This window comes from Anopheles darlingi, chromosome 2 (assembly GCF_943734745.1).
Source record: "Anopheles darlingi chromosome 2, idAnoDarlMG_H_01, whole genome shotgun sequence".
Lineage (NCBI taxonomy): Eukaryota > Metazoa > Arthropoda > Insecta > Diptera > Culicidae > Anopheles > Anopheles darlingi.
In genome coordinates, this window is record NC_064874.1 from 81721241 (window position 1) to 81747678 (window position 26438).

The 26438-nt window shown below is 49.8% G+C and overlaps 1 protein-coding gene across 5 annotated transcripts; it reads left to right on the plus strand.

Annotated features, from left to right (window-relative positions):
• Positions 1–3486: 3486 nt before the first annotated feature.
• On the plus strand, positions 3487–26438 carry LOC125949826 (Krueppel homolog 1-like). Of its 5 annotated transcripts, none has more exons than XM_049677235.1 (5): positions 3487–3780; positions 4577–5074; positions 20495–21523; positions 21710–22817; positions 22928–26438. In XM_049677235.1, the coding sequence occupies exons 3-5, from the start codon at positions 20506–20508 to the stop codon at positions 23412–23414; spliced, it is 2613 nt and encodes an 870-aa protein (XP_049533192.1). In that variant the 5' UTR covers positions 3487–3780; positions 4577–5074; positions 20495–20505; the 3' UTR covers positions 23415–26438. The 5 variants fall into 5 exon arrangements, with proteins under 5 accessions (XP_049533192.1, XP_049533193.1, XP_049533190.1 ...); XM_049677236.1 differs by having other exon boundaries at positions 3487–3641; positions 4574–5074; XM_049677233.1 differs by having other exon boundaries at positions 3487–3641.

Genomic DNA, 26438 nt, shown 5'->3' on the forward strand with positions numbered 1-26438 from the left:
GGACAGCATGCCCGGTACGCTTGTCCTCGGTTGTCCGCTTGGCCGAGGGGAGAAAAAACGTTCGCCAGGTTAAGGTTTATCTCTGTTGGTTCATTTTGTTCCTCTTTATTGCCGCTTTCGCTCATTCTTGTGATGGATGTTCTTGTCAGTTAAATATGGTGACACGCTTCATCTTTCGGCGCCTTCATTGACTACACACCGCTCTACAGATGATAGCAGAAGTCAACCCTTGCTCTAATCAAGTGGTTTGAAAAGTGACTAGAGTTTTAATCTAGAGACTTTCATTTGACAACGCTTCTATGAGGTTCTTCAGTTTTGCAGATACTTGACTTACGTAATATTGATAGTATTGATGTACGATTACATGTTTTCGAAATCGAAAGATCGAAGAAACATCGGAAGATGAGCTTATCAACATGAGCTGTTTTCTGTCTTAACAATTGAATGCCTTTTACGAGTAAAATAAATGAATCGTGACAATAAAAGCTATTTGCGCGGTTGTCGTGTGGATCGCGCGGGTTAGATTAAAATATACAAGCAATCAGTCCAAGTCCATCACCGTTAAGCGTTCATAGCGGGCAGATTGGCGTGTTGTGTTCTCTGTCCACCCATCTGCGTGTTCTTGCTAGTACCTCCCTTTCGATTGCCCCTTTGGGCCAACCCCCAATCGACGCGTGCGGCCATTTCATGCAAGGATTGAGGTTGAGGCAAGGACAGCAACTGTCAAGGCGTCCCACGGGTCGAAAAGGTTACTAAAATGAAGTAATTTGGTGATTAGACCTCCCAAGCGCTAGCCGTGCGTCGCCATTCGCCGGGAGATTTGATTTGCGAAATCGCACCCCACAGTTCGCTTGCTATGGGCGATCGCGATCGCGAGTTTGAGCGATTTTTTGTCTGCTGCCTCCATCCGTTAGGGTGATAAACGCACGCGTCGCCTGTAGTTTACGGGCACATCTTTGACCCGTGGGCCTCGTTAGGCTGGCCCGCAATTCCGGTATCGTTATCGCTACCGGAACACATATCTGTTGCTTTCGGAGTTGGTGTTCTTTTCCTCAGCAACGCACTTTTATAGCACAAAAAACCTGCTTTGTTATTAATACATTATGATTGCGACGCACATGATTGCCAATGTTGCGACCGTGGTGTAGCATTCGCATTGCAGTAATTCGAATCGGAATTGTTATTCGAATCGGAATTGTTATGATGAGCGGATTGTGAGGCCAAAATCGAGTCAAGGTCTGCAGGAAAAAATCTGCTCATTCCGGGCAGCCAGCGAGCGATTTTGGTCGATAAGAAATGACATCAGCTTTGATTCTAGGAAAACAAGAGGACAAATTGTTAAGACAGAGCAGTAAACCTATATTCCAAGCAAAAACTGCTGTTTGGGCAAATCGTAAAATTAATTACATTGTCGCGCCGATAGGCCCGGAGTATTGTGCATTGGATTCGCAAACAAGTATTCCAATCAAAAAGAGTCATTTCTGTTCCATTTTTGATTTGATGGATTGGCCTAGGGTATGGGCAAATGGAGGAAGAGTGTCTTTGCTATCGGATAGAAGAATAAAACATAGCTATTGGGTTGAGGTTTTACATGAGTAACAATTCCTACACAACTATAACGAGAAACAGGAGTTCAACAGTAAACATAAGATCGTCATTGGCGATGAATCACCAACCGTTTCCTGACAAAAATCAAATTAATAAATTCTAAACTAGGTGGGAAACCAAGCACTTGCTAAATGAAATGTCCAACACAAATATATCTTCGATATCCATATCACGGTCAATTAAATTCATTTGGCCTTTATCAAGAGTCGTGTACTCAATCGTACATTGATTATGCTTTGTCTTAATTGGTTTTTTTTTAATGTCAATGGCGCCACGCATTGATAGTTTTGATCACTGATCGCAAAGCTAAGCCTATAATCATAGACGAACTGAATTGTTAAATAGAGTCGTAATCAATATTAAATTATGCACGTCATTTACTTACTGAACGGAAGAGTGGACTTGAAATAAAAATTATCCAAAGTGATCTACCTAGCAATTCTTAGTGTACACATATTGTATCATATAAAATGGAGAAACACAAAACTATTTAAATCTATTTCCATACATATTTCTATTCTTATAACACTGACTTGTGTATGTTTAGTTTCTTAGTTTTATTTCATTTTTTTAATTAAACTATTTTTACTTAATTTAAACTTCGGTAGCCGAAGCAAAACCCGATCGCAAACACGAAAACGATCCGAACCGACGGAAGCCGAACGAGGCGCGCGGCGTGACGTCAGCCTCGGTTAACCGCGCCGCGCGGCCACCCCAAGACGCACCCCTTTTTCCCCTTCACACCCGCTCGTACATGCTGGCCCAACATGAGTGCGCGCGCGTTGCCGGTGGAAATGTTGTGCCGTACCTCCACGTGCCCTAGAAAACGTTGGTCGCGCGCGCGGTGGGTTGGTTGCCGTGGATCTCTCGCTACAGCAGCAGGGGTGTTGGCGGCAGCGACGGCGGCGGCAGCGCTGGCTGAAGGGTTGTTGGCAGTGCGATGACGAAGAAGACGACGGCGACGGCGGTGGTGGTGGAGCTGGTGGCGGTAATACGGCACATAAGATACCAACACACACCAAAGTGCTCTTTTTTTTTGGTTGGCTTGATTCATCTGCTGCTGCTGCTGCTGCTGCTGGCCGGTGCTAGGCCGACTACCACGATGACTACAACGACAACTACAACGATGTAAAACACGATGAAAACCGTCGAATCAATGGCCGGTTGCTGCCGCTGCCGCTGCTGATGGTGCGTGTGGCGTACAACAAAGAGGGAGGAAGGCAGGCAGGCAGGCATAACCTCGCGCACGGCCGAACCGATTTTTTGACATTTCCGCCGCCGTCCATAAGAGCAGGAAGTAGGCCTACTCGGAAATTACGAATCCATCGAGCGTTGGGTTAGGGGGAACCGCTTTTCTTCTTCTTCTTTCTTCATTGTTTTGCCCGTCTCTTGCCTAGATGACACCTCTTTCTTTTGCTCACATCTATTGGAGTCTATCGATTAATTCACCTCCATCGCATCGGCGTGTGCCTTCTTCTGCCCGAAACCATACCAGAGGTTCAGCACCAGCGCGAATGACCAGCGCGACGTTCCATGGCTCTCTACCTTCCCGGATGTTGTAGCGAACGTTCTCGAATGTGGTGTGGTGTTGTAAGCGATAGTGAGCTGGTTTGGGACCTAGGCCACTATCAAGATGAAATTGCCAATTGGCAGGCGGCGGAGAAAGCAGCAGCAGCAGCAGCAGCAGCGGGCGTTGGGTTTTTCTGCAACACGGGAAAATTCGGCCGCAGCACCAGCACCAGCAAGATCGCGCGCTGCGCGAGGAAACGAAACGAAGGGCGACGCGAGGTGAGCGTGCGAGCGAGCGAGCAAGCGTTGCGTATATGAGTGAGCGAGCGAGCGAGCGAGCGCCCGAGTGTGTGAGAGCAGCGCAAAATTTATCATTCTAACGAAGACCATCGCACGGGCTCGACCGAAAAGTGCGCGTCCTCCGAAAAGTGCTCCGGTGCTTTTTGGTCCGAAAAGTGAACATTTTCATCCCAGTCCCAGTAGCCCCGCGGGCCCTTTCGACGCCGCCATCCCCAAAAGTGAAGGTGAGCTGTGGTGAAAGCATATCCCCGTGATCCCCAGTTGTGATCAGTGTTTTGGCTTAGTGGCTGCCGCTAGCACTAGGTTTCCGTAGTAACGCGATAGTGTTCGCCGCTGTGGCCTTCGAATAGTGTCGCTGGCGAGGTAGGAGAGGCTGTTGAACTGCAAACTTATCTCGCACCCCCCCCTGGCCACCCTTTTGAGTGCCCTTCAGCAGCCGACCGACCGACCGACCGGCCTACCGGCCAGCAGAGCGCCGCCAACAAGCCGCCCAAGCCTAGGTCAATAGTGAATCTAGTGGGAACGACGTGCGTGGCGGCAGCGGCAGAGTGTGAGCTGTGTGAGAGGGGGTGCTTGTGTGGTGCGGTTCATCATCAATGATTCAATGATTGGTCCCCACGCTTCAATCCTCCCGCGCCCCTCGCCCAATCGTGGGGTGCGCGCTGGCGGTGCCGATCATCTAATACATTGATGGTGCTGGTGTGTGGACGATCTCGCGGTCTCGATCCGTTACCACCGTCCACTGGCCGTTCCGCGTCGCTCTCGCTCACTCGCTAGTTAGTAATAGTAGCCCAAAGGCGCACCGTCAGCGCAGCGCCCGGTGTGGTGGTCGCGATTTTGTTGACGTCGTTGTTGTCGCTTGGCAATCGCGTTGTTAAAGTGTTGTTGGCAAATGGACGCTAATCGATCCCTAGAGGTGTGTGTTTTTTTGGTGAGGTGGTAGATCGCAGTTGGCGACGATGCGCTTGTTGACGTAGCAGGAGCAGGAGGGGAATTAGAATGCAAACCGCGACACTTCTAGCAACCCAACGTCCCAATCGTCGCGAGCGAGCTACGCATAAACTGTCGCTTGGCTTGCCCTTCCTGATCCGTTACGCGGTCTTGTGTTGAACCTGGGACTGTTAACGGGTAACGGTTATTATTGAATCCTTTCCAGCAGCAGTACCAGAATATCGAAGCAATTAGAAGCAAATAGTGAGCAATAACGAGGGAGTGGAAATCGCGAGTGTGTGTGCGCGTGTGTGTGGTGAACAGAAGAAGAGAAACGAGGAGAAGAGTGGCTTGCTATGTTCGCCTCCCGGTGGTGCGTTACGCGGCGTTACGCGAGTGCAAATCGTAGCATCCATGTACCAAGCAGCAGCAGCAGCACACTAGTCCGTTAATGCACCCGACAGCAAGCAACAGCAGCAGCAGCAAGCAAACCGGTGTCGGCGAGGCTCTGCACCACACAACCAGAAGAAGGAGAGCGTGTTAGTTTGTGAAATCTCCAGAAAGTGAGTCCCCGGTAGTGTGCTAATCAAAACAATCTCGCACAGCCACAGAACTGATGCGGTAGGATTGATTGTAGCAGCAGCAGCAAAACCGTACAAACCGCCGTGCTCCAGGAAAGTCAATAGCAACAGTAGTAGCAACGGTTCGAGTAACAGACACGAGAGTGGTAAGTGGCATTCGATTTTTCGTCGCTTTATTCACAACTTCCGTTTACATATTATACCCGAATAGGAAATACGTTCTTTGGGGAGTTGGAAAATTCAAATACCGTTTGGGGCGCTTGTCTTATGACACTTTCCGCTACGCTGCCTTCACCTTCGTTATTGCGACGTTAACCTTGAAATGTTGAACGATAGGATGTGGGGGGGCGACAGTGGCGCAATGGCGCTGGTGGTAGGCAGCATGCATTTTGCAACACCATCCCTCTAACGCCATTTTTTGCGAAGAAAAGGCACAGAAGAAAAGGGTGTCTTTGTGAGTGTATTTTGATAAGACGATGCTATAATATAAAACCACGATTTCTGTTTATCATGGATAAAGCGAGCTACCGAGTGATAGAGAGAAAGAGAGAGAGGGAGAGAGAGCCCGCTTTGCTATCAAATTGGTGCTGGCCCTGCCCTGGCTGGGCAACTAACGAGCGAAAGTGATGCAAGATGTGATAATGCTAAATTTGGCCTTTTTTACACACCGAAAACCATGCTCGCTGAGGCCTGCCGGGGGCCAGTGGTCGTCGGTGTGGTCGAGAGGTCAAGGGTGCAGGGGAAGGGGGTGGAATTGCACATAAAATCGGTCTCACCCTCGCGCGGGCGGCTGTATCTATCGTTCTCGCTCTCGGGCACGCACACTTTGATGGGGCGAGGTTTTCGCGTGTTCGTACTACTGATGTCGGTGTCTTCTTCACGTTAACCTTGAAAATCGATGGCCGCCGCGTCACACACAGGCACAGGGTGCACCCTATATGATGCCACACCGTTAGAAGGGCAAATAATATGGGGACTCCAGCCATGATTTGGCGAGAATTGTATTTATTTGGGAATTGGAAAAAAAGGTTAGAAATTTGCATATTTTCACGTCCATTTCGAAACTCAACATCCCTTTTTGGGGAAGCATTTTCCGTCCACATTATTCTCATTGAATATAATTCAGTAAATCTTACCAACATTCAATCAGTAATTTGCCACGATTGCCTTTGAAATATTGGCAGAAATGTATGCGTTAATGCCATCTTTGATGTGCAAATTATGCAACGGAATCTTTTTACTTTATCTTTTCTTCAAATTTGTTTACAAAACCACGAAGTAAAGTACCACCCAGCGTTTACGCACGAGGAAGGACCGCTTTTTTATCATCGTATCGCAATTCTCCGTTCCTCGTATGCGTGAGCGCATTCTCCACACACTACACCACACGCAGGAAGAAGAAACGGCCAGAAAACGGTTCGCATCCAAAAAAGCTCCTCTTCACCGCGGTAGACCTTCTACGGGTGCTACCGAAAAACCCAAAAGGGGTGTGCAAAGTGGGGGTGGTAGGCATCCCGAACCGACCGCGAACATCGGAAACAAAGCATTCGGCGGATGTTCTCGGCTATGATGTTGTTGCCTGCTGCTACTCCAGGGCGCATGATCAAACGTTATACCGTCAAACGGTAGCAGAAGCTGCTACTTCTTCGTCGCATATCTACGCATACACACACTCACATAGATAGTCAGCTTGCCAGGAACACCTTGCAGGCGTAGAGAGCTTTCGTACCCTAAAGCTATACACACCGGGGGAGCATTAGCATCAATAATACAATCTCAGGCGGCTATACGCTACACATCGCGCCGCTCGATGGCTTGCGCAATGATGAGATGAGATGAGAGATGGTGTAGTCGTCGTCGTCGTCGTCGTAGTAGTCGTAGTAGTCGGCGACTACAACGACCACGGCCTATCTCGCTTTCATTAGCGCGCAAACATACGCGCAAGTCACGGTAAACGAGGGGTGAGGGCGAGAGACAGGCGGCCGGTGCGCGGAGCATATATATTCCGGTCGGGCCTGTGTCGGTCGGTCGGTTGGTCGGTTGGTCGGTCGGTTTCACCGTTCGGGCCTACCGTGACCTATCTCTCTGCGGAAAAAAATGAGAACCGCCCGATCAACGCGCGAGATGTTGTTGCTTTGCTTTGCTTTGCGCTGCTATGCGCTGCGTGCTTCCGGCATTAGAGTAGGCCTACTACTACTACCGACACCGTCCGTCCGTCCATCATCGTGTGCCTAACGCACGGTAACGGTTTCTCGCACAAAAAAGGATGCACTCTTTAGAGACCGGAGCGACTACTACGATTTGCAAATGGCGCAACTAGCACGATGTTCTTTGCACTTTACCCGCTCAGTTGCATTGAAATCTCTTGTACGCCGCAACCCTCATTTGCAGTTGCATTTGCGCCTATTCCTAGCCATGCGATGCCTAAGAACACGAAGCGAAGGAAAGAACGAAGATGCAGTTGCAGTGGCTCTCTCTCTCTGTTGGCTGGTGGTGGGGGAAAGTTTGTCGTTTGCGCGCAGTCGCTGGATGATATGATATGCACCCTTGTCGCTGCTGCACCCAATTGGCAGTGGCCGAGTCGAGTGCCAGCGATAGTTTGTTGCTGCTGTTGGGCTTCTCGTGCACGTTGTGCTCGCAGAAAGTGGGATGGTGTCGAACTGCAACTGCAGCTAATGGGCTGCAGCCAAAAGGGATTGCTTCCAGTTCCAGGCAAAGCAGTGCGCTTGCTCCTGGCAGCGGAGCACCGGGCCTCTGACTGGCTGTATACCGTGGGCACGCGCTTTAAAGCGCCCAGATGAGTCGTCTTTTTTCAATTACTAATTTTACTCGCCTTGTTTCTTCTACTTGGCATACTCTTCTTGGTATTTGTTGTTGCCAATTAGTTATGCATCAGTTGCATCTTTTATGTATCAAAATCTGGTAATCTGAGAGAGAAAGAAAGAGAGAGAGAAAGCTCTTCTTGAGCACCGAAAAGAAGACACGTTACAGCGTGTGCCACGTTAGAACGTACGCAGCCAGAAAAGACGTTCTGGCTGGCGTATACCAGGAAACGAATCGATTCAAACGCATACGCACCGCAGAGTAGGCTTCGTCGCATATAAAAGCGTCCGCTTCCCTTGTACACAACGCGTTTGCTGTTGTGTGTGGTTGTGGTTAGAGAAAGCACGGACTGGCCTGGCCTGGCATGGCAGCAGGAGCATAAAAGCGTCGACGAAAAAAGAAGGGCGAAGCAGAGGAGGCCGAAAATTTCCCAGAAGGGGATCTATACTGCTCAAACGCACACCTTTTACATTTCTGGTGTGGAGGTCACTCAAAGTCGCCAGGGGGGGGGTAGGCCGTTGGGCGGTTAAATGTCGCCGAAAAAGCAGAAAGAGTGAGAATAAGCGAAAGAGAGAGAGAGAGAGAGAGAGAGAGAGAGAGAGAGAGAGAGAGAGAGAGAGAGAGAGAGAGAGAGAGAGAGAGAGAGAGAGCATGTGCGTGTGCGTCTCTTTGTTGGGGGGATCTTCAGCAGCAGCACCAGCAGGGGCATACAGACACGTACGTGCGCCACCAGAACCGGTTTGTTGGCGAAGATGGTTTTTTGGCAATTTTTGGGACCTCCTCCTCCTCCTCCTGTTCGCCTCCTTCTGCACATCCTCACGCATACATAGGCGCGCACGAGCACAAAGTGCCATCATGGTCCGACAGAGAGAGAGAGAGAGAGCGAGAGAGCACCGATCGCTGTGCAAATTGCGATTCACACATACAAACAGGCGCACACATACACACGCACTCGGATGTAATATACCGTCCTGCCAGCCTGCCAGCCAGCCGGGGGGATTGGTGTGTAATGATGGTCCTTTGGCACAACAGCAGCAGCAGCAGCATCGACATACATAAAACGCCCCTAAGCATGGTAGGCTTAGGTAAGGTTCAGGAACGGCTCCTTGTGTCTCGACGTCGACATCTCGGCATCGGCCGGGCGGGGTGAGGGGAGAAGACCCCCTTCATGGCCTGCTGCCGCGAGAAGAATATATACGCTTTTCTATGGGCCTGCTGCTGCTTTGTTGTTGCTGCTGCTTTTTGCTCTGCTATCGGGAGGTTGCTGCGTGGTGTAATGGCCACGCGATGTGTTTTGCCCTCCGAGAAGGAGAGGCCGTTAGGATTGGTCAGTTCACGGTTTGCCTGGCGTGCACGGGCGGCAAAGCAGTCCACACGCCGCGATGATGATGATGATGAGCGTAGCAGACTAATGCTGATGATGGGTGTATGGTAGGCCGTGCGTTTGCTACGTTGTTGCTAGGTCTCTCTTCGTCGTTTTGCATCTTCCATCGTCCTCCCCATTCAAATCGGATGATGCCGATGACGATGATGGTGATGATGATGATGAATGCTTGCTATGGATGGGAAGAAGGCAGAACGGAACGGAATGACGCACACACCACATCGGCGCACCACAAACGTTCTTATGCTGCTGCTGCTGCTGCTGTTGCTGTTTGGATTGGGAAGTAGAAAGAGGAGAAGGAAGGAGAAGAAACGTTGTCATTTCCGCCGCGTTCTTTCCGCGATTTCTTTTGCGTCGTTTGTGCCTCCCTTGCTCCAAAAAGAAAAAAAAAATAACCCACACACCACCATCACCATCTTCTCTTGCGGTGCCCTCGCATAAAACATGTGAAAAGAAAGAAGCAAAGAGGAGAATGAACAGGCGACCAGAGAGAGAGAGAAAGAGATAGAGAGCAAGTTCGTGACGTGAAGAAGGGGGAGAGGACCAAATCGGGGTGAGAAACAAAACAAAAAAAAGGTCCAAATCGCGCAAAGCCTACTTCACGCAACGGACCGTTGTGCTAGGTTGGGTCGATGATGGTCGCTTCGCCTACTTCGCGCGCGACGTGCGTGCGTGCGTGCGTGCGTCCCCCACAATGGAAATTCATCTTTTGGTCGCTCGAAATGACGAAAAAACAAAAAAGAACGCACGAGAAAAGCACTTACCAAAAAAAAACGGAACGGAGTTCGTTGACACTCTGATCGGTTTCTCCAGATCGCGGCCACCAGGTTGTTGTCCAACCGACCACCGGCTGGCGGTGACGACGCCCTTGGCGTGTCACCACCACCGTCACCGCCGCCGATAACCTTCCCCAATTCCAATGAATCGTCTTACTAAAAGCCAATCTAATGATAACCCTTGGTTTTTGTTGGACAACAACACCCAAAAAGTGCGACTTATGCGACTGGAAGTTGCGTAAAAGTGTAACGCGGCGGCGGCGACCTTCCTATCGCGTTCCAGAATCGCAATCTGGTGGCGGCCGCGACCGCGGCGGCATAGTGCTGTGTGTGTGTGTGTGTGCCTATCAGAAAACGATGGGAACGAGAGGCGATGGAGACAAGTGCGGACAGACAGAGGGACTTTGCACAAATTGAGAGAAGCATTATCATCGTCTCTTCGGCAGCGGCGACAGCAGCGCGGCGCGGTTTGGTGGTGGTGGTGGTGCGGCCCCGTACTGCAACATGCCAAAAATCGAGAACAACGCACAACACTGGCTGGCTGGCTGGCTGGCTGGCTGCCGGCTCCACAATCTCCTTCTCACTATCAAGCAGCGGCAACAGCAGCAGGAGCAGCAGCCTGCAGAGCGGTCCTCCATGAACTCCTCCTCCTCCTCCTGCTCCGTGTGTGGTGCGGCGTTTGTGTGGCGTTTGTGTGTGCGCGCGCGCGCGACCGCCGCTCGTTCCCGTCCTCCGCGTCGACGACGACGACGGCGGCGCTTCGAACATTTTCAGTTCGCACGTGGAGGTACGGCACAACATTTCTCGAGCCAGAGCGAGCGCGCGCCCGACCGCCCGCCAACCCACCCCCACCCCCTTCGTTCACCCTTCCACCCTCCACCCTGTTCGATTTCTTTGTGTCGGACCCGAACGCGCCCGAAGCCGAAGGCGAAGCCGAAAAGCCGAAGCGCGCGCTGTTCGTTCGTTCGTTCGTTCGCTTCGTTCGCTTCGTGTTCGGGTGAGGCGCGGCACAACATTTTCCTCCCGTTTGCCTGCCGCCCGGAGGGTATAGTTTTCCACCACGACAACTTTTCCTATTGTTTCTCAAGTCGTCCCCCTTTGGACATGCCGGGTTTGGTTTCGTCTTCTTCTTCCTCTTCCTCTTGATCCTCGAGGGTGGATCGAGATTTGGATTTGGGCTTTTTTTTGTGCTTCAATTTTTTTGTTAGTTAATTTGTTGGTTTTATGGACTTCGCCGGACTGTTTTACATGCCGGAGCGGCTCAAAGTAATCGCGGCCAATAGAAAGGCATCGAGGGGGGGCCACCCCCTTTGCACCGTTGGTGGACGGGAAAAACCTGTTCGATCGGGCGACCGTTGAATCGTTAAGCCACACCAGAGTGCCAGAGGGCGGCAGAGAGCGGCAGAGAGCGGCCGACAGGCAGCAGCAGGTTGGTCGTGTGGCCAGGATCGGCAACGATCGCGCGTACCCTTCACTCAGCATCCCCCTCGGGGGATGGATATTCGCCCCCCCTCGGCGGGGGGAGTGGGAAGGGGAAACCTCATAAAACGGTGTCCCTCCCCCCTGGATAGTCCGATTCTGAGGTGGTTGTAAGGTGTGGAGGGGCTAACGAGGTCTTGTCAATCCACTCCCCTTGCCCGCCTACCCGCCCGCCCGCCGGCCCCTGGGAATGATCTGGACTTAATTCGAAAGCATCAACCTCCTGATACGGTATGCGGCGAAACGTGGAGGTCAAAGCGTCCCAGATCGACCTTTAAATTGTGTTTTCTCGATCAGCAAATCCTTAGCTACCTAGGGGAAAGTTAGCAGTAAAAAGCCAAATGAATGTTGTTTGATCAGATTAATAACAGATTATGTCATTTGTTTTGGATCAACATTTATTATTCGACCTATAGACCAAAGTGTTGATTATTTTGATCCACATTCACAATTTTAGCTTCATCCTTTTTGGGTTTTTTTTTTCTCTCAATCAGTTATGCGTTGGCGATTTCGAAAGGCGTTTCATCCAATGGAGAGTATCATTCCAATTTCCAACATAATTTGTAGTACTAATATGCTATTCGTACGAGAGCATTTCAATGTTTATCAATCTAACGATACAAAAGAGAATTCCTTGTCCTGAAACATATTTAATTAAATTGCGGAAAGTTTTTTTTTTACCAACATGGAACTGACAAGCAATCAACATCATACTACGATACTTGTTATTTTAGTTTCAATTAAACCCTAAATATTATTGGAGCGCAATGCGGAAGGTATGCGTCGATCGAGAGCATCAATTTAGAAACTTAAATACCTTTTTTGGTGAACCACGGCTGTCAGTGGCGCGCACGTCGCGCTTGACGCCATTTTAGCAGATCAATCAATCGGTCCGTGATAATGCTAGTATCTCTTCGCGATCCAGGTCAAATCTGCGCAATAACTGGAACCCCCCGCCTTCCAAAACCTACCTTAAACTGACGATGGCAGCATCACCGGAGAGGGGAGAAGGGAGCGATAAAAATAACCGACAAAAACAACAAACATTCTGCACAAAAACAAAAATGCTGCGCCTACACCTGATAACACCTGGGATAAGGTTTCGATTAGGTAATGGGTCGTCAGCACCCAGTCAGCCAGTGTTGAGGTATCGGAACATTCCATGTGTGTGTGTGTGTGTGTTCGAGCTGGGTGCTGTTGTCGGGGGGGTCGTGATAAGAAGTGAACGACTCCTAAAACCTTCCACCTCCCGGCACCTGGCGCGTATTATGGGCACAATACACAATTATCAACTCGCAAACCTCTCTACCACTTGCCATTGCCACCGCTTTAGGAAGACGACCGCCATTTTTACTGTCCAAAAGAAGAGGAGAGATACAACGACGGCAACGAGGCCGTCCATCCGTTAGAAGTGCGATCCACTTGCCATCTTCTCGCGATGATCGCGAAATCTTTTAACCACATTCACGGTGTGTGTGCGTGTGAATAGCTCATCATTGATCATCACACGAGTCTCTTCGTAGACCATCGCTTCGTCTAGTCCAGGGCCTCGCTAATGATCGCGTCTAGACATCGGGCTCGATTGGTGATCGATCACCATCGGCGGCTCTCTATGTCTATGTGTCTATAAGGATCGAGTAGCGAGCCCGACAGCACAGCACATAAGAAGGCTTCCACGCGCGCGCCAACAGGTTCGAGTATGTGCTGGTCTCAGCCTCAGAGCATCGCGAAAAAGAAGGCGGAGAGATACGGGTTTTGTACATGCTTTGCCGTTTTCTGCTTCGTGGCCTCTTCCTCTGCTACTGTTGCTGCTGCTGCTGCTGCTGCTGATGCTGGCTTCGCGTGGCACCCTCCCGGCATGCCATGACCATGGCATGTTCCGCTAATCGTCGTCGATCGTTGAATTTGATTTTCTCCCTCCAAATACTGGTGGGAGCAACACCAGAAGTAGTATTAGTAGTAGTAGTAGTGGTAGTAGTAGCAGTAGCAGACTGTCCAATCCATGGATTTGCGGTGAATTCAACGATCAAGGAGAGGGGATCAATGCTGTAAGGCGGGCTTAAACACGAACCTTGGAGCCACGGGGAAGAGCGGTACGTGCGCCTTCGACGCGCCGACAGCCATAAATCATGTGAAGGATGTGGATGTGGCGTGATCGTGATCGTTGCGTGGGGTCATGATTAGTTGCCAAAATCTTTTTTTGTGTGCAAGCGCAACAACCGGAACTAATCTCTTCCGGGCGCGGTTCTGAAAGAAACTCCAAGATGGACGCATGCACCGAGTGCGCTCGATGATGTCACTAGCAATTAGAAAAGCCTCACGACAGAGAGCCCCCTAATCTCTCTTCTTAAACCGAGCAACCGTTTCGTGGTTGTGGCTATTTCTTATAGCAATGAACGCGGTCGAATTTCTTGAGGGAAAAACATTCCAAATGCTGCTGCTGTTACTACTTCAATTCTAATTTATTGGTCACGCGCGTTAATTGACCTGACGTCTTATCTCTTGTGGTGCCGATGATTTGGTGCAAGATTTTGGATTTTTTCTAAACTAACACCGTACCACAGTTTAGAAAAAATCCAAAATCTTGGTCAAGCTGCCAGCTTCGGGAGGGATTGAGGCATTCTACGTGTTCTCTATAGCAGCATTAGCAGCAAAGCCTTCGGCGCTAACATCACGCTCTTACGCACTATCAGAGCGCCGTGCGTCCTCTTCCCTCTGACCCCGGGGGCTTTTGATAGCCGGGTTCCATCCCTCTTTAACGTCTCTCCTAATGTCCGTTAATTGTGTGCTTTTAGTGTGTGTGTGTGTGTGTGTCCATGGTTGGGTATTTGCGAATGTATTGCGAGTGGCACGTGGCGTAGCTCTTACAGTGTGCCCTTTTGATACCCCGGACCTCCGTGCAAAAACTCTCTGCTCTCAAGGTCATCTTCACAAATTTTGAGTGGCAGATGCCGACATGCAATCACCACCATCACCATCACCACCCTCTTGGCTTCGCTAGCTCTACAGTCATCCTCGCCATAAATCAGGATGCAGTCAAAGCGAAAAAACAAAAATACTGCAAATTGTTTCGCTCATCGCGCGCGCTTCGGTTCAAACAAGCCGTATATATAGAGGGAGGTGAAAAGTCGTGTAGGAGTTTTGACGAAAAAACGTGTTTTAATTAGCCAACTTCTTATCGGCGCTGCAATAGCATTGTGTCCCTGTGACCGTTCGTGTGTCTTGCAAGGAGCAGCGGCCAGCCCGACTGTTACTGGTGCTGTTACTACTGCTGCTCCGCCTTCCATTTTGTCGCTTATCACACATTCACACTTCGGACTGGTAAGACCTTGATGCCGTGGACTGCTAGGCTGATAGGCCATATGATAGGCGATCGGCGAAACCGACACCCCGATTCGCACGCTAATTGGCAGCGCGCAGCTGGTTGGACAATCGAGCGGTTTGTGAACCGCCGCCAAACACATGGGTGGTCGCGCTAAGCCACGCTAAGCGTGTCTCGTGGTACGACCGAAGAAATCTAGAGTCCTGGTGCCTGGGATGTAGAGCGGTCCGGAAGGGAATTATGATGGGGAATAGTCGAGCTCTGGGCTGCAGAAGAGCACATTACCATCGAGATACTAATCGTTTTACGCATTGACGTCTTCGGTTTGGAGGGAATTTTGGTCAGCGAGTGATAGCGACTCACGCAGCGGGCCCTCTAGCGCCCTGTTTTGGGATTTTCCTGACCTAACGCAACCGCGATGAAACTATTGAGAGGAATCGTTATAAAAAAAAGCCCCCGGAATCGGAATGCGTACCACCTAACGCGCACTGTTAAGTGAGACGCCGCCGCAACCCTTGTGTTTGTGCGTGAAGGCTTATCTCTTTGCTGATGAGCGGGAGTTATCACGGGACCACACCACACCACAGCAAGTACAGAACCGAGAGCGCAAGGGCCTCTAGTAGGAAGAAGGAGGAAAAACTGGTTTACAGGCAACAAACAGATAGCGCTAGAAAGAGGGGAAGAGAGCCTTTGTGCCAGAAGTGAAGAAGGAAAAGCAATGCTGCTTGCGAGCGCGCGCGCGTCCACGATCATCATCATCATCGCGCACGCACGCATCTCCGCTATCGCGGCGCCTCCCCCCCTTTGTTGCTTCGTGCGTTGCCGAATGCCGAACGCCGAACGAACAACCCCGCCCGAACAACGTTGAGCGGCGATGTTTTTCTTCGGGTACGAGCGAGCATCAAGCAATCAACCAAATTCCCCTTCTCTTGGCGGCGGCGTCGTCGGCGTCGTAGTTGTTGTCGCTGTTTCCTCGAACTCCGGTCCGGTTCCGTCAGTCCATCGGAAACGCTCATCGTGACGCGAAGTCGACAACAAAAACGCTTAGAATCACACACCCGCGCTCGCTCGCGCCGGCTGCACTACTGTGCCTTTTGGTTGGTTCGGTGCGTTGAACCTGCTCCGTGTGTGTGTGGTCGAAAACAGGGAAACGAGTTGATCGGGCGCACAGGACACGAACCTCCCTTCTTGATTGTGGGCTTCTTGATTTGTGGGCCATTTGTTCAAAAGGAAAGGCTGCATATTGAGAATTACACTGCAGGATTATAGTGCCCGGAAAGGAGTATGTGTGTTTTTCGTGGAGAAGGCAAATGAAATAGATAAACCAGCTGCCGGAGTAGTTGGAGTGTTGTGCCATTGAATTGAGTTTCTGTCGTTACCAGTTTCTCGAGAAGAAGAAGAAGAAGAAGAAGAAGAAGCGTATTTTGTGGTGACACAGTATGATCGCAGAATGAAAATTGCAAATTGAGTGAACCGGAAAGTGCTATCAGCAGCAGCAGCGTCCCGAGAAGCCCAACTGCTGCTCCTGGGATATATATCCCAGTTTTGTGACAACAGTTCCAAAGAAGAAGAAGAAGCAGCCACAGACACCAGATGAAGAAGGGTACGGAAGGTGCGTCGAAGGTGGCGCTAGCGGTGGCCGCTGCCTCGGCGCTGGCCGCCGAGAACGTGGATCTATGGGCCCGGCCTGGCTGGATCAAGGATATTCTCTCCAAATCCGGCACCGAAATCAAGGAGGTTCCGGCGGAAGGTAATACACTCGGTTTCGAGGCCCCCACCTTTTTGGGGTGGTGTTCCAATTGTGGCGTAACAATTGGAACACAAACTCGACGGGCGACGTCGTGTCATAGAGAGAACAGGTTGATCTGAGCGGGGTGGCACAACAATGTATTGGAGGAATTGTCGTTGATGGTTTCAAATTACGGTTGGCCCCGAAATGTACGTGGCACGAGACACTCCAGATCCAGATCTCTGCCATCTAATGGGCAGGTAGGGTATTAGGTTTCGGTGCTCGCGAGCGCGCCCGCCCGCCCGCCCGTCCAAGGATAATCGGAAAGTGCGCCAACGCGCGTGACAGCGCAACCGAGCCGCCGGGGCCGGGGCCACTATCTTGATCGTAGTCAAAACACTAACTAGCGGTGTGGTGCGTGATTTGTGCGTAACATGATTCGATGTATAAACACTTCATTACACCCTCCTGGTCTGGCTGGTACCCCGCCCCTGGTCTCTCGAATTTGGTCTGGTGTCGTATCATAGCGAAGGTGCTGATGTCCATTCACTTCATCCTTCTCCTTGCCGTAGTAGCAGCAGCAGCAGCAGCAGCAGCAGGTCCATGTGCGTGTGAGGACTTGTCCAATCTTGGGGTGGTGTCCGGCCACACGGTCCGATGATATCGATCGAGGCCGCCATTCGTTCGCAGCGCATGGTGTAGATGAAGACTGCTGTTGTTGCTTTTGTTGCTCGCTATGACAATGGTTCGAGGCTATTTCGCAAACACGCGTCACGCCGTTGTTGTTGTTTCCGTGTTTTCCGGTCTCATCCGAAGGTGTTTAACGTGCCGCGTTGCTTCAATTTCCATTTTAAGCATCCGGATCAGAATTGGAATTTATAATTTTGATGATTCCTTACTGTGCGATAGAAAAGAGCGAGAACGATATTTTCAATAACAATTTGTCATTTTGCGGACAGTTTTGCCGTGATAGCAACTTTTAAGGTAGTATTTGAAAAAAAAAAACATACCAATGGTAACAAACGCACCATACCATAATAAAGAATGTGCTGACGAAAATCAGAATAACTTTTTTAATACAGGGTGCGCCATCTAGATAGGACCTATTCAAATGTTGAATAACTTCGCCATTTTTCAGCCGATTTGGGCAAGTAGGCCAGTTTCTGAAACGTCAGTTCGTCATGCCATTTTAGTCGTGGAGCGATACACACCAAAAAGCGGACAGAAATAATAGCGCAGTACATTGAAAATAATCGTTCAACTATGAATGTTTATCTAAGGAAACATTGGAGACATTCGGCGCCTTCTGTCAAGACTTTTTTTTTCTGTGGGGCTGTTTGAAGAGTATGGTGTGTGCCAGCAAACCGAAGAAAAACTAACAGCTAATATCAGAACGGAAATTGCTGCCCGAATTGTTGTCAACTAGCATGCGTAATGCCTAAAAAAGGGCCACTTTTTGTGTGTCTAACGGAGGCGATCATTTGATCGATATTATATTATGTGTGAATTGTGAATAAATGGCATTGCATAATCTAAATAAATCTGGTTCATTTTCAAAAATCGGGTGAAAAATTGCGAAGTTATTCAACATTACATGTTGAATCCAGTGCACCCTGACATTTCGAATCGTTCAATTTCCTTTAAAAAAAATGTTATGGAGCCCCGTTAGCTTACACTTTTGTTCATATAAGAGTCTAACAGTAGACTTATGATACACCAGATCGGGAGCTAATATGGACAAGATGTCGATAGGGTCGATAGATAGCACGATAGCTTCTAGAGCTACTATAAATCAGCTTACGCTATCAAAGTTGCTCTTCTGGCAGCTGAAGACTAAGGATAACAGAAACAAATTGATCGTTAAATGATCATTCCTTAGTGAAGCATGAACTTTAAGAACTTCTTTCGCTTAGAGGCAACAGCAAATCCTCTTGCCACGGCGCGTGCCAGCTCGTGTCTCCGGCTTCGGTTCGGTTAGGTTTCGGATTTCGGTTTTCGGTGCCGGTAGCAACCAACGTCGTCGTCGTAGTCGTCGTCGTTGGTTCGTTCGGTCGGTTGCGGTTTGATCGGGGGTTCGTCGCCGAATTGTGGGGTTCCTACCGGCCACCGAACTCACGACGAACGACGAACGAAGACCGGACGCAGCAACACGAACGACGCGCTGTACGAAACGCACCGAAAGCACGAACGACCCACCAAGAAGCAGCACTAAGCAGATAAACGGGGTAGTAGTATACGCACGCATATGGAATCTCTTCTGATAACGCACGACGTACGACGCACTCCTCAACCCCACAAAATGGTGAAGGATCCTCGAGTGTGTGCTGCTGTTGCTGTTGCTGCTGCTGCTGCTAAGCCAACCAGCACCACCGATGCGATCCATCATCCGCCAAATGCGTCAGTGAAGGGGCGAACATTTACGAGCGGAATGCGCGGAATTAATCGCCAAATCGCCAAAGACACACCCCTCCCCCCATCCCCTCAACCATCCGTCGACAACGGCAGCGTTTTCGGTTTTTCGCGATCAAACTTTGCTCTACTGTATTCGCGATATGATTTTTTGTGGTCGTCGGTGTCTTGTTCTCGCTCTACCTCCATCTCTTGCTCTCTCTCTCTCTCTCTCTCTCTCTCTCTCTCTCTCTCTCTTTCTCTCCTGCCTTCTCGTATCAGCCAAATGTTATTGCTATAAATCAACCGGAACCGCAAATCGCTTACCCCAGTCAGTTAAGTGCCTACACGTGCCACCGTGCCGTTTGGACTGAACGTCGATTGTCGGTCGCTGGAAGAGAAGGATGAAGCCGACCGTTGCTTTACCGTTGCCTTCCGTTTCGCCGAATCCGGCGAAACGGAAGGTCACTCGGCGGAACGCGGAACCCCACACGCTTTGGTGATCATGGATCAGCGATCCTCTTCTGCTTCTTCATTTTTTGTACTTCCACTTTTTATAGACCGTATTTTTGACGCATTTTCCTGGTTGCGCAATTCCGCGGCAACTGTTACATTGACTTGTTTTTGTGCTTTGTTTGCGAAATTCATTGTACGGTTTCGAGAGAAGATTGCAGTCAGTCGATTGTGTTACTATTTTTTTTTATCATATCAGCAAATAATCAATCAATTTTGTGTAATTAAATAAGTATTTATTCAAGAATTATTCATTTGATTCGGTACAGTTGACTGCTTCTCCTAATTGATTTCATTTTTGTACCCGGACAGCACATTATTGGTCTTGGGGCGTTAGGAATTGATTTAGTCGATAAGAAATGATCAAAACATTATTATCATACACTCTAAAATAACAAGTTTTTTGTAAATTTTGTCCCTGTGCTGTGCCAGGATTATTTTGTGAAAATTGAGTGTTCGGTTCCTTTGGAATATTACAACAGCTCTATTCGCTGAGGAAAAGTGATTGCAAAATTCGTCTGATTTACTGGATTTGGAAGGGTATTTATTTAAAACAAAACGAGATAATAATGAGGAAAAAAATGCTACACCAATCCTATTCCCTAAGCTTGGCGCGATATGTTGCTCCCACCGAACAATGCTGCCGGAAGAACGACGATTGCGGGCATGCGGACGCGCTCATCAAGCAGTGCGCTCGTGCGTGCGCCTGTTATTTGCCTATCGGAATGCGATAATGCTATCGCATCCGCTCATTATGTGCTGATTATGCGCAGATCATGGGGGTTGGTGGTCGTGGCGGTGGTCAAGTTATTTTGGGTTCAGTTCGTTCCCTGGAGCGACTAAAAAACCGTTGAACGCTGCCCAGGGTTAGGTCAGGGTGCGCAGCAATGGTGCGAGAGGGGTTATCGGTGCTGCGCAACGCAACGCGACGCTCTCCGTGCGCGATTCCGGCACTCCGGCAGTTTTGCTTTGAATAATTTGTTTCTAATTGCCCAACTCATTTACCACCCATTACGCTCCATGATGAGGATGATGATCTGTTTGGTGTGTTTTTCGTTCTGTTTTGGGGCGACGTAATTTGCTTTCAATCCATTAATTAGCACTCATTGATAGTAACATCTTGCATTGCGATTGCTTCTTTTATTTCGCTAGACTTATGTAAGATGGTTTACTACTCCGGTCTTCCGCTGCTAATGACGCAGCAGCAACAACAGCAATCAAATGGACCTCATGATGGTGCCGGTGGTCAGCTACTAAACTACAGCGACTCGAATGGTAGTACCAGCACCGAGCAGCAGCAGCTCGTATATCATCGTGCTGGCAGTGGTTCACCTTCCTCGTACCAACAGCACGCGATCAGCTTAAGCAACGGTCTCACGATCAGTAATGGTGGTGGCCACCAGCCGGCCAATCATCAGCATCATCACCTCCACCAAGGCCAGCTGACGATCGTACTCAACCAACCGGTGGCGACAGGTTCACCATCGGCTGCAACACATCATCATCAACAACAACAGTCACAGCCCAGCATCACCAATCTGAGTTCGGTGGCGACCAGCAGCTACCAGCAGGACGCAGCACCGGTCGGTAACAGCATAATGCCAGCGCAACAGCAACCACAGACGACACACTCCAAGTTCCGGTGCGAACAGTGTAACATCAACTTTGGCAGCAAGAGTGCACACACGAGCCACATGAAATCTCACGCCAAACAGCAGGCGGCTGCATCGGAGAAGCAGGCAGCAGCGGCAGCAGCAGCAGCAACGATCAAGCAGCTGGACGGTGGTGGGATGCTACAACCAGGATCACCACCTCAGTCGCAGCAACCGGGACAGACGGGTGCCGGTCAGGATCCGTACCAGTGTGATGTGTGCAAGAAGACGTTTGCCGTGCCGGCCCGTTTGGTGCGGCACTATCGCACCCACACCGGGGAGCGGCCATTCGAGTGCGAGTTTTGTCACAAGATGTTTAGCGTGAAGGAGAATCTGCAGGTACACCGGCGAATCCATACCAAGGAGCGACCGTACAAGTGTGAGATCTGTGGCCGAGCGTTCGAGCACAGCGGCAAGCTGCACCGGCATATGCGGATCCACACCGGGGAACGGCCGCACAAGTGCAACGTGTGCGGTAAAACCTTCATCCAGTCCGGCCAGCTCGTCATCCACATGCGCACTCACACCGGTAAGGCGCATGCGTGATTTGAATTTAGCTTACTTGACTTTGTGTTTGTCCGGTGGTTGCGATGGAGACGCCAGGTTGCTTTGGATGGAGAATGGAGGCGCCTGGTGTTCCCGAATTGCGATTGAACCATTATTTAACGTTATCATTTGGTTAATCTCCCTTTCTTTCTCTCTTTTTCTGTCTCAGGCGAGAAGCCGTACAAATGTCCGGAGCAGGGCTGCGGCAAGGGCTTCACCTGCAGCAAGCAACTGAAGGTACACTCGCGGACACACACCGGCGAGAAGCCGTACCATTGTGATATCTGCTTCCGGGACTTTGGCTACAACCACGTGCTGAAGCTGCACCGCGTTCAGCACTACGGTGCCAAGTGCTACAAGTGCACGATCTGTGAGGAAACGTTCAAGAGCAAGAAGGAGATGGAGGCGCACATCAAGGGGCACGCAAATGAGCTGCCGGATGATGAGGAAGGTGGCGAGATGAAGACGGAAGGGGCCTCGAACGGGAGTGATGAGCGAGGAGCCACAGCGGAGAGCATCGGGAGCAGTAGCAGCAGCAGCAGCACGTTCGAGTACTCCTCGAGCCAAAGCAGCACCGAGGAGACGGACGCCAAAGCGCTGTCGAGCGATGAGGCAGTTCGAACGAAGAAGAACCGTGATCCTGCAGCAGGTGCTGCTGCTGCTGCTGCTGATGAGGATGACGATGATGAGGATGAAGACGAGGATGGTGTTGTTCGGCAAAGCGCCATCGAGGAGGATGATGAAGAGGAGGACGATGATGAGGAAGACGAGGAGATGGCGACGGAGCAGGTGGAGAGCAAGTTTTCCGAACGCATCCTATCGTCATTGGCCGGGGCGTCCGCTGCTACTGGTGCTGGTCACTACCACCTCGAACAGCAGCAATCCACACCAGCACCACCGGGATCGTCCTCGCTGACCATCACACCGAGAGTGATCGGTGGTGTTGATCCGGCCCTGTTGGCAGCGGCCTCGATAGCGTCCGCGGCCGTAGAGAGTGGGCAAGAGGAAGATCTGAAACTGCAGCAATCGAGATCGATCTCGCCCGTGATTCAACGATCGATAGTACACTCGATCAACCGGATCACACCACCACCGTCTTCTGGTTCGTCGTCGGGATCCTCCTCCTCATCCGCGTCGCTACCGTCGGAACCGCTCCTCGTGGGTTCTACTATTAACGGTGCCAGCGGTGGTGGTACTACACCGTACACGTACGAACCGATGGCTATCATGAAGCATCACGGATACTTTGCACCCGCCTCGCAGGTTACCGAGTTCCGGTAAGTGTTTCTGTCGGTGGTCCGAACCGAAATGTTGCTGTTGACGGGAAGAAAATCGCTAACAATCATCATGAATGGGTTTTCGGTTTTTCCTTTTCCGCCTCTCTCAGGTCATCTAGCGATATCGTGCGGCAGGTGGAGGCGGCCATTGCCGGTACGGAGAATCTGTTGACACCGCCCCGCTCCTCACCGGAATCTCCCGATCGCTCGTCATCACCCGAGTCCGATTCAGTATTAATGGCCGAGCGGGACAACAACACATTGCCGCCGCGCAAACGGAAGCTCTACTTTAAGGACACGCAGCTGGCAACGGCAGTCCCCCCGAAGGTCCCATCGCTGGTAGCACCGTCGCAACAGTACGCCATCTCACACCAGCAGCAGCAACAGACGCCCCATTCCGCCCAGCAGCAGCAGCAGCAGCAGCAACCATCACAATTGTATGCGCAACCGGAGCAACAGCACTATCATCATCATCATCACGCTGAGCAACAACAGGCCTCAATAGCTGTATCACAACCGCAACAACCAGCACCAGCACCGCCGCCGTCCGTCATACGCATGAGCTCCGTCATCCAGTACGCTAATAAGTCATCCTAGACGAGTGGAGCGCCGCGCTCATATTCGCAGACTGGTATCGGTGCACGATGTGCGTGCAGCATCGCGCGGTGTACTGTAGAAGAACAAGACTGTCCCAGCCGGTAGTTCGTAGTGAAAAAAAGCCCAGAAACCTCATTACTCGTAAACAAGCGAACCCTCTAGCAAGTTAAGTAGCTGCTGCATCACGTACGATCGATCCTTGTCGAGGCGGAAACTGCATGCTGCATGTTTCACGGTAAGCCTGGTGGTAGAGAAGTTTGGGAGGGTGAGAGACCGAGAGCGAGAGAGAGAACGAGAGAGAGTGAAAAGAGGCGAAGACGGAAGGTGGTAGTAGAGAGGATGGAATCGTTTAAGACTGTTGATCATTGTCAAATGTTTTGCTAATCGTGGAAGAGAGTTCACCATCCTCCCTACTACGCCTAGCCATCGGGAGCGAGAGAGAGAGAGCAAATGGGAGGGAGTAGTGCACTGTGGTGGAGACGGCAGGGGGTTCGTAGGTGACGTTAGATAAAATTTACATTCATTACGCTATAATTATATATCTATATACATATATATATAGTTATATACATACCTACCTAATCCCTAAGATATATACAATCGCACGCAGCACTTGTGTGTAGGTTGCTGCGTGCGTGTGTTTTGTGTTTGTGTACTGTGTACTCCGCTTTAAACGGTGGCCATTTCTGAGCAAAATAAGAAAAAGGATAAAATGGACGAAAAGACTAGCCATGTAGCTTGTGTGTACAGCTTAGTTAGGGCGTAATGTCGACTGGTAATGTGTGTGTGTGAGTGTGTGTGTGTGTGTTGGTATAGAGAGAAAGAGAAAAAGGGAAGAGGAGAGTGAGTCAAGAGGGGGGGAAGGGAACATGTATCCTGAAGCGACGATGGAACGTGCGGAACCGAATAGACTGGATGATTTTCCAAATCGATGCAAAATTGTTTAATATTTAGAAAACTCTAGCGGGGAAACCAGTGAAAAGGGGAAGAAGGAAGGCCTTTCGCGGGATGTCAATGGGAGTCAAAGGGGGATTGGGATGAATGGAGAGATGGAGCATTGCGAACACCAGTCTGGTGCCAGCTGGTGCCAATTGCATTTACTAGATTATATGGACACACACAGTCACACTCTTGAATGAGTCGTGAGCATTAAATTATCGAAATAGTGTCCTATCCGGTCGTGTGCGTGTTGTGCGCAGGCGTTGTATAGACTTAAGAGATTGTGAACAATGTAGGACAGGAGTAGGAAGGAGAGAGAGAGAGAGAGAGAGAGAGAGGGAATGAGGGTTGACGGCAGAACTGAACCAATGCGTCACACTAAGCAAGTCACATACATACACACACACACTCAGGTCTCGAAAGAGAGAAGGTTGGGCAATCAATGACCCTGTAACACTCTCTCACACACATGCATACACTCATACAAGACACACTACCTCACACAAGAATACATAGCGAAGAGAAAGTAGCGTAGCGGATTAGCAACTGCCGACAAATTTTGTTCGATCGAGCCGCCTCTCGATCTCGAGCCACGCTGGCTGCGCGTAGAATCAAACCAAAATACCTCGAATTGAATCGTGTTTGATCGTTGAAGGAAGGTGCGGTGGAACATATTGACAAACAATAGACACATAGGATGGGGAACACATGCTTTGTAAATAGTTCTAATTGTTATTAGTCTGGCTTTTCCTGGTGCAGATCGCTTTCTAGCCCCGGGTTCCTTTGTTTGCCACGTTAAACGATCGCTTTTGCGTGCGCGCGCACGTTCGCGCTCTTTTCCTTTCGTACTTCCCTTTTCGATCCCTCTTGTTTCTCGTCCTGTCGTAAATAGCACCCTCGAAACATAATGCTATCCTTGCAAACACTTTATCTTAAGCAGCCCGCGCGTGGCATCCAGCCAGTGGCAGCAGTAGGGTAGAGAAGAGTGTCCCTGGCTTTGGAACTCGCCCACAAAACACACAAAAACACACACACACACAGAAATATACTGTGTTAAATCTCCTTGTACCTTATAGCATGCGATGAAACGCCCTCTAGTTTAGTTCATCAGTTCCTTAGGCGGTTCCAAATAAACATAAATTTTCAGAGCAAATTTTCCTTGCTTCACACCTAGATATCATCCCAGTCGCCGTTGGAGGCGTTCGTTGTGTTTTTGTTTTCGTGTTTCACTTGGTAAGCGATAAAAAAAATCCCAAAAATAAATTCATTTAGACCGTCAGTGGTCAGTGAAAGCAGAATAGATTGATTAGATATCCTGCGCCGGAAGTTCCTGTGCAGCAGAAGCAGCAAGATAATACAATTTAGGAGGAAAGCTTATTTAAAATTTCAAAACAAATTCCCTCAACCGTACTGACCTTTAGAAATGAGGAGATACACACCACACTTTGTAGAGGAAGCGCAATATGGGGAATGGTTGTGTGAGCGCATTTTGAGTAATCTTAGCGGCGCTTGTGCCGTGTCGAGTTTACTGAAGCATGAAAAAACATATATATACATATATTCGCTATTCAAAAGAACTGACCTCTCCTACCTTTGTTGCATATATATACGTTAATTTATTAGTTCTCGCTTAAGAAATGCCCGATTCTGGCGTAGATCCGATTGCTTCTGTAATCTGTAGAAGAAAAAAGCAGTCGATGCCGATCGGTAACAATATGGCAGTGGTAAAGCATCACAGAGGCGATGTTGCGCGATAGGCGATGTAGAGAAATCGAAGTTGGTTAACGCGTATCGAATGCAATGTTGCCCTTGCCCTTTCACCTTCAATCGGAACAACAACAAAAAAGCTCCTTATCGTAGCATAGTAACCATGACTCGTTCACCACGGTGAACAAGCAAACACAGATTCGAACATTACTATTACGGTGCATCCAACCAATTGCGGGTCGGCAATGTGAACACACAGCACACCATGGAGCGCTGTGCGTGTGTGTTGGAAAGAATCCAAAAAATGAAAAATTCACGCCTCATTACTCATTATCGCTGAATAAAGCAATGCCATTTGGAACATTTTTAAAAGTGCAA

Bases quoted from the DNA above. Each gene is read 5' to 3' on its own strand.
- LOC125949826 (XM_049677235.1), top strand. From the start codon at position 20,506: ATGGTTTACTACTCCGGTCTTCCGCTGCTAATGACGCAGCAGCAACAA. The intron at 21,524-21,709 runs GTAAGGCGCATG...TTTCTGTCTCAG, and splicing joins CCACATGCGCACTCACACCG to GCGAGAAGCCGTACAAATGT. The intron at 22,818-22,927 runs GTAAGTGTTTCT...CGCCTCTCTCAG, and splicing joins TCGCAGGTTACCGAGTTCCG to GTCATCTAGCGATATCGTGC.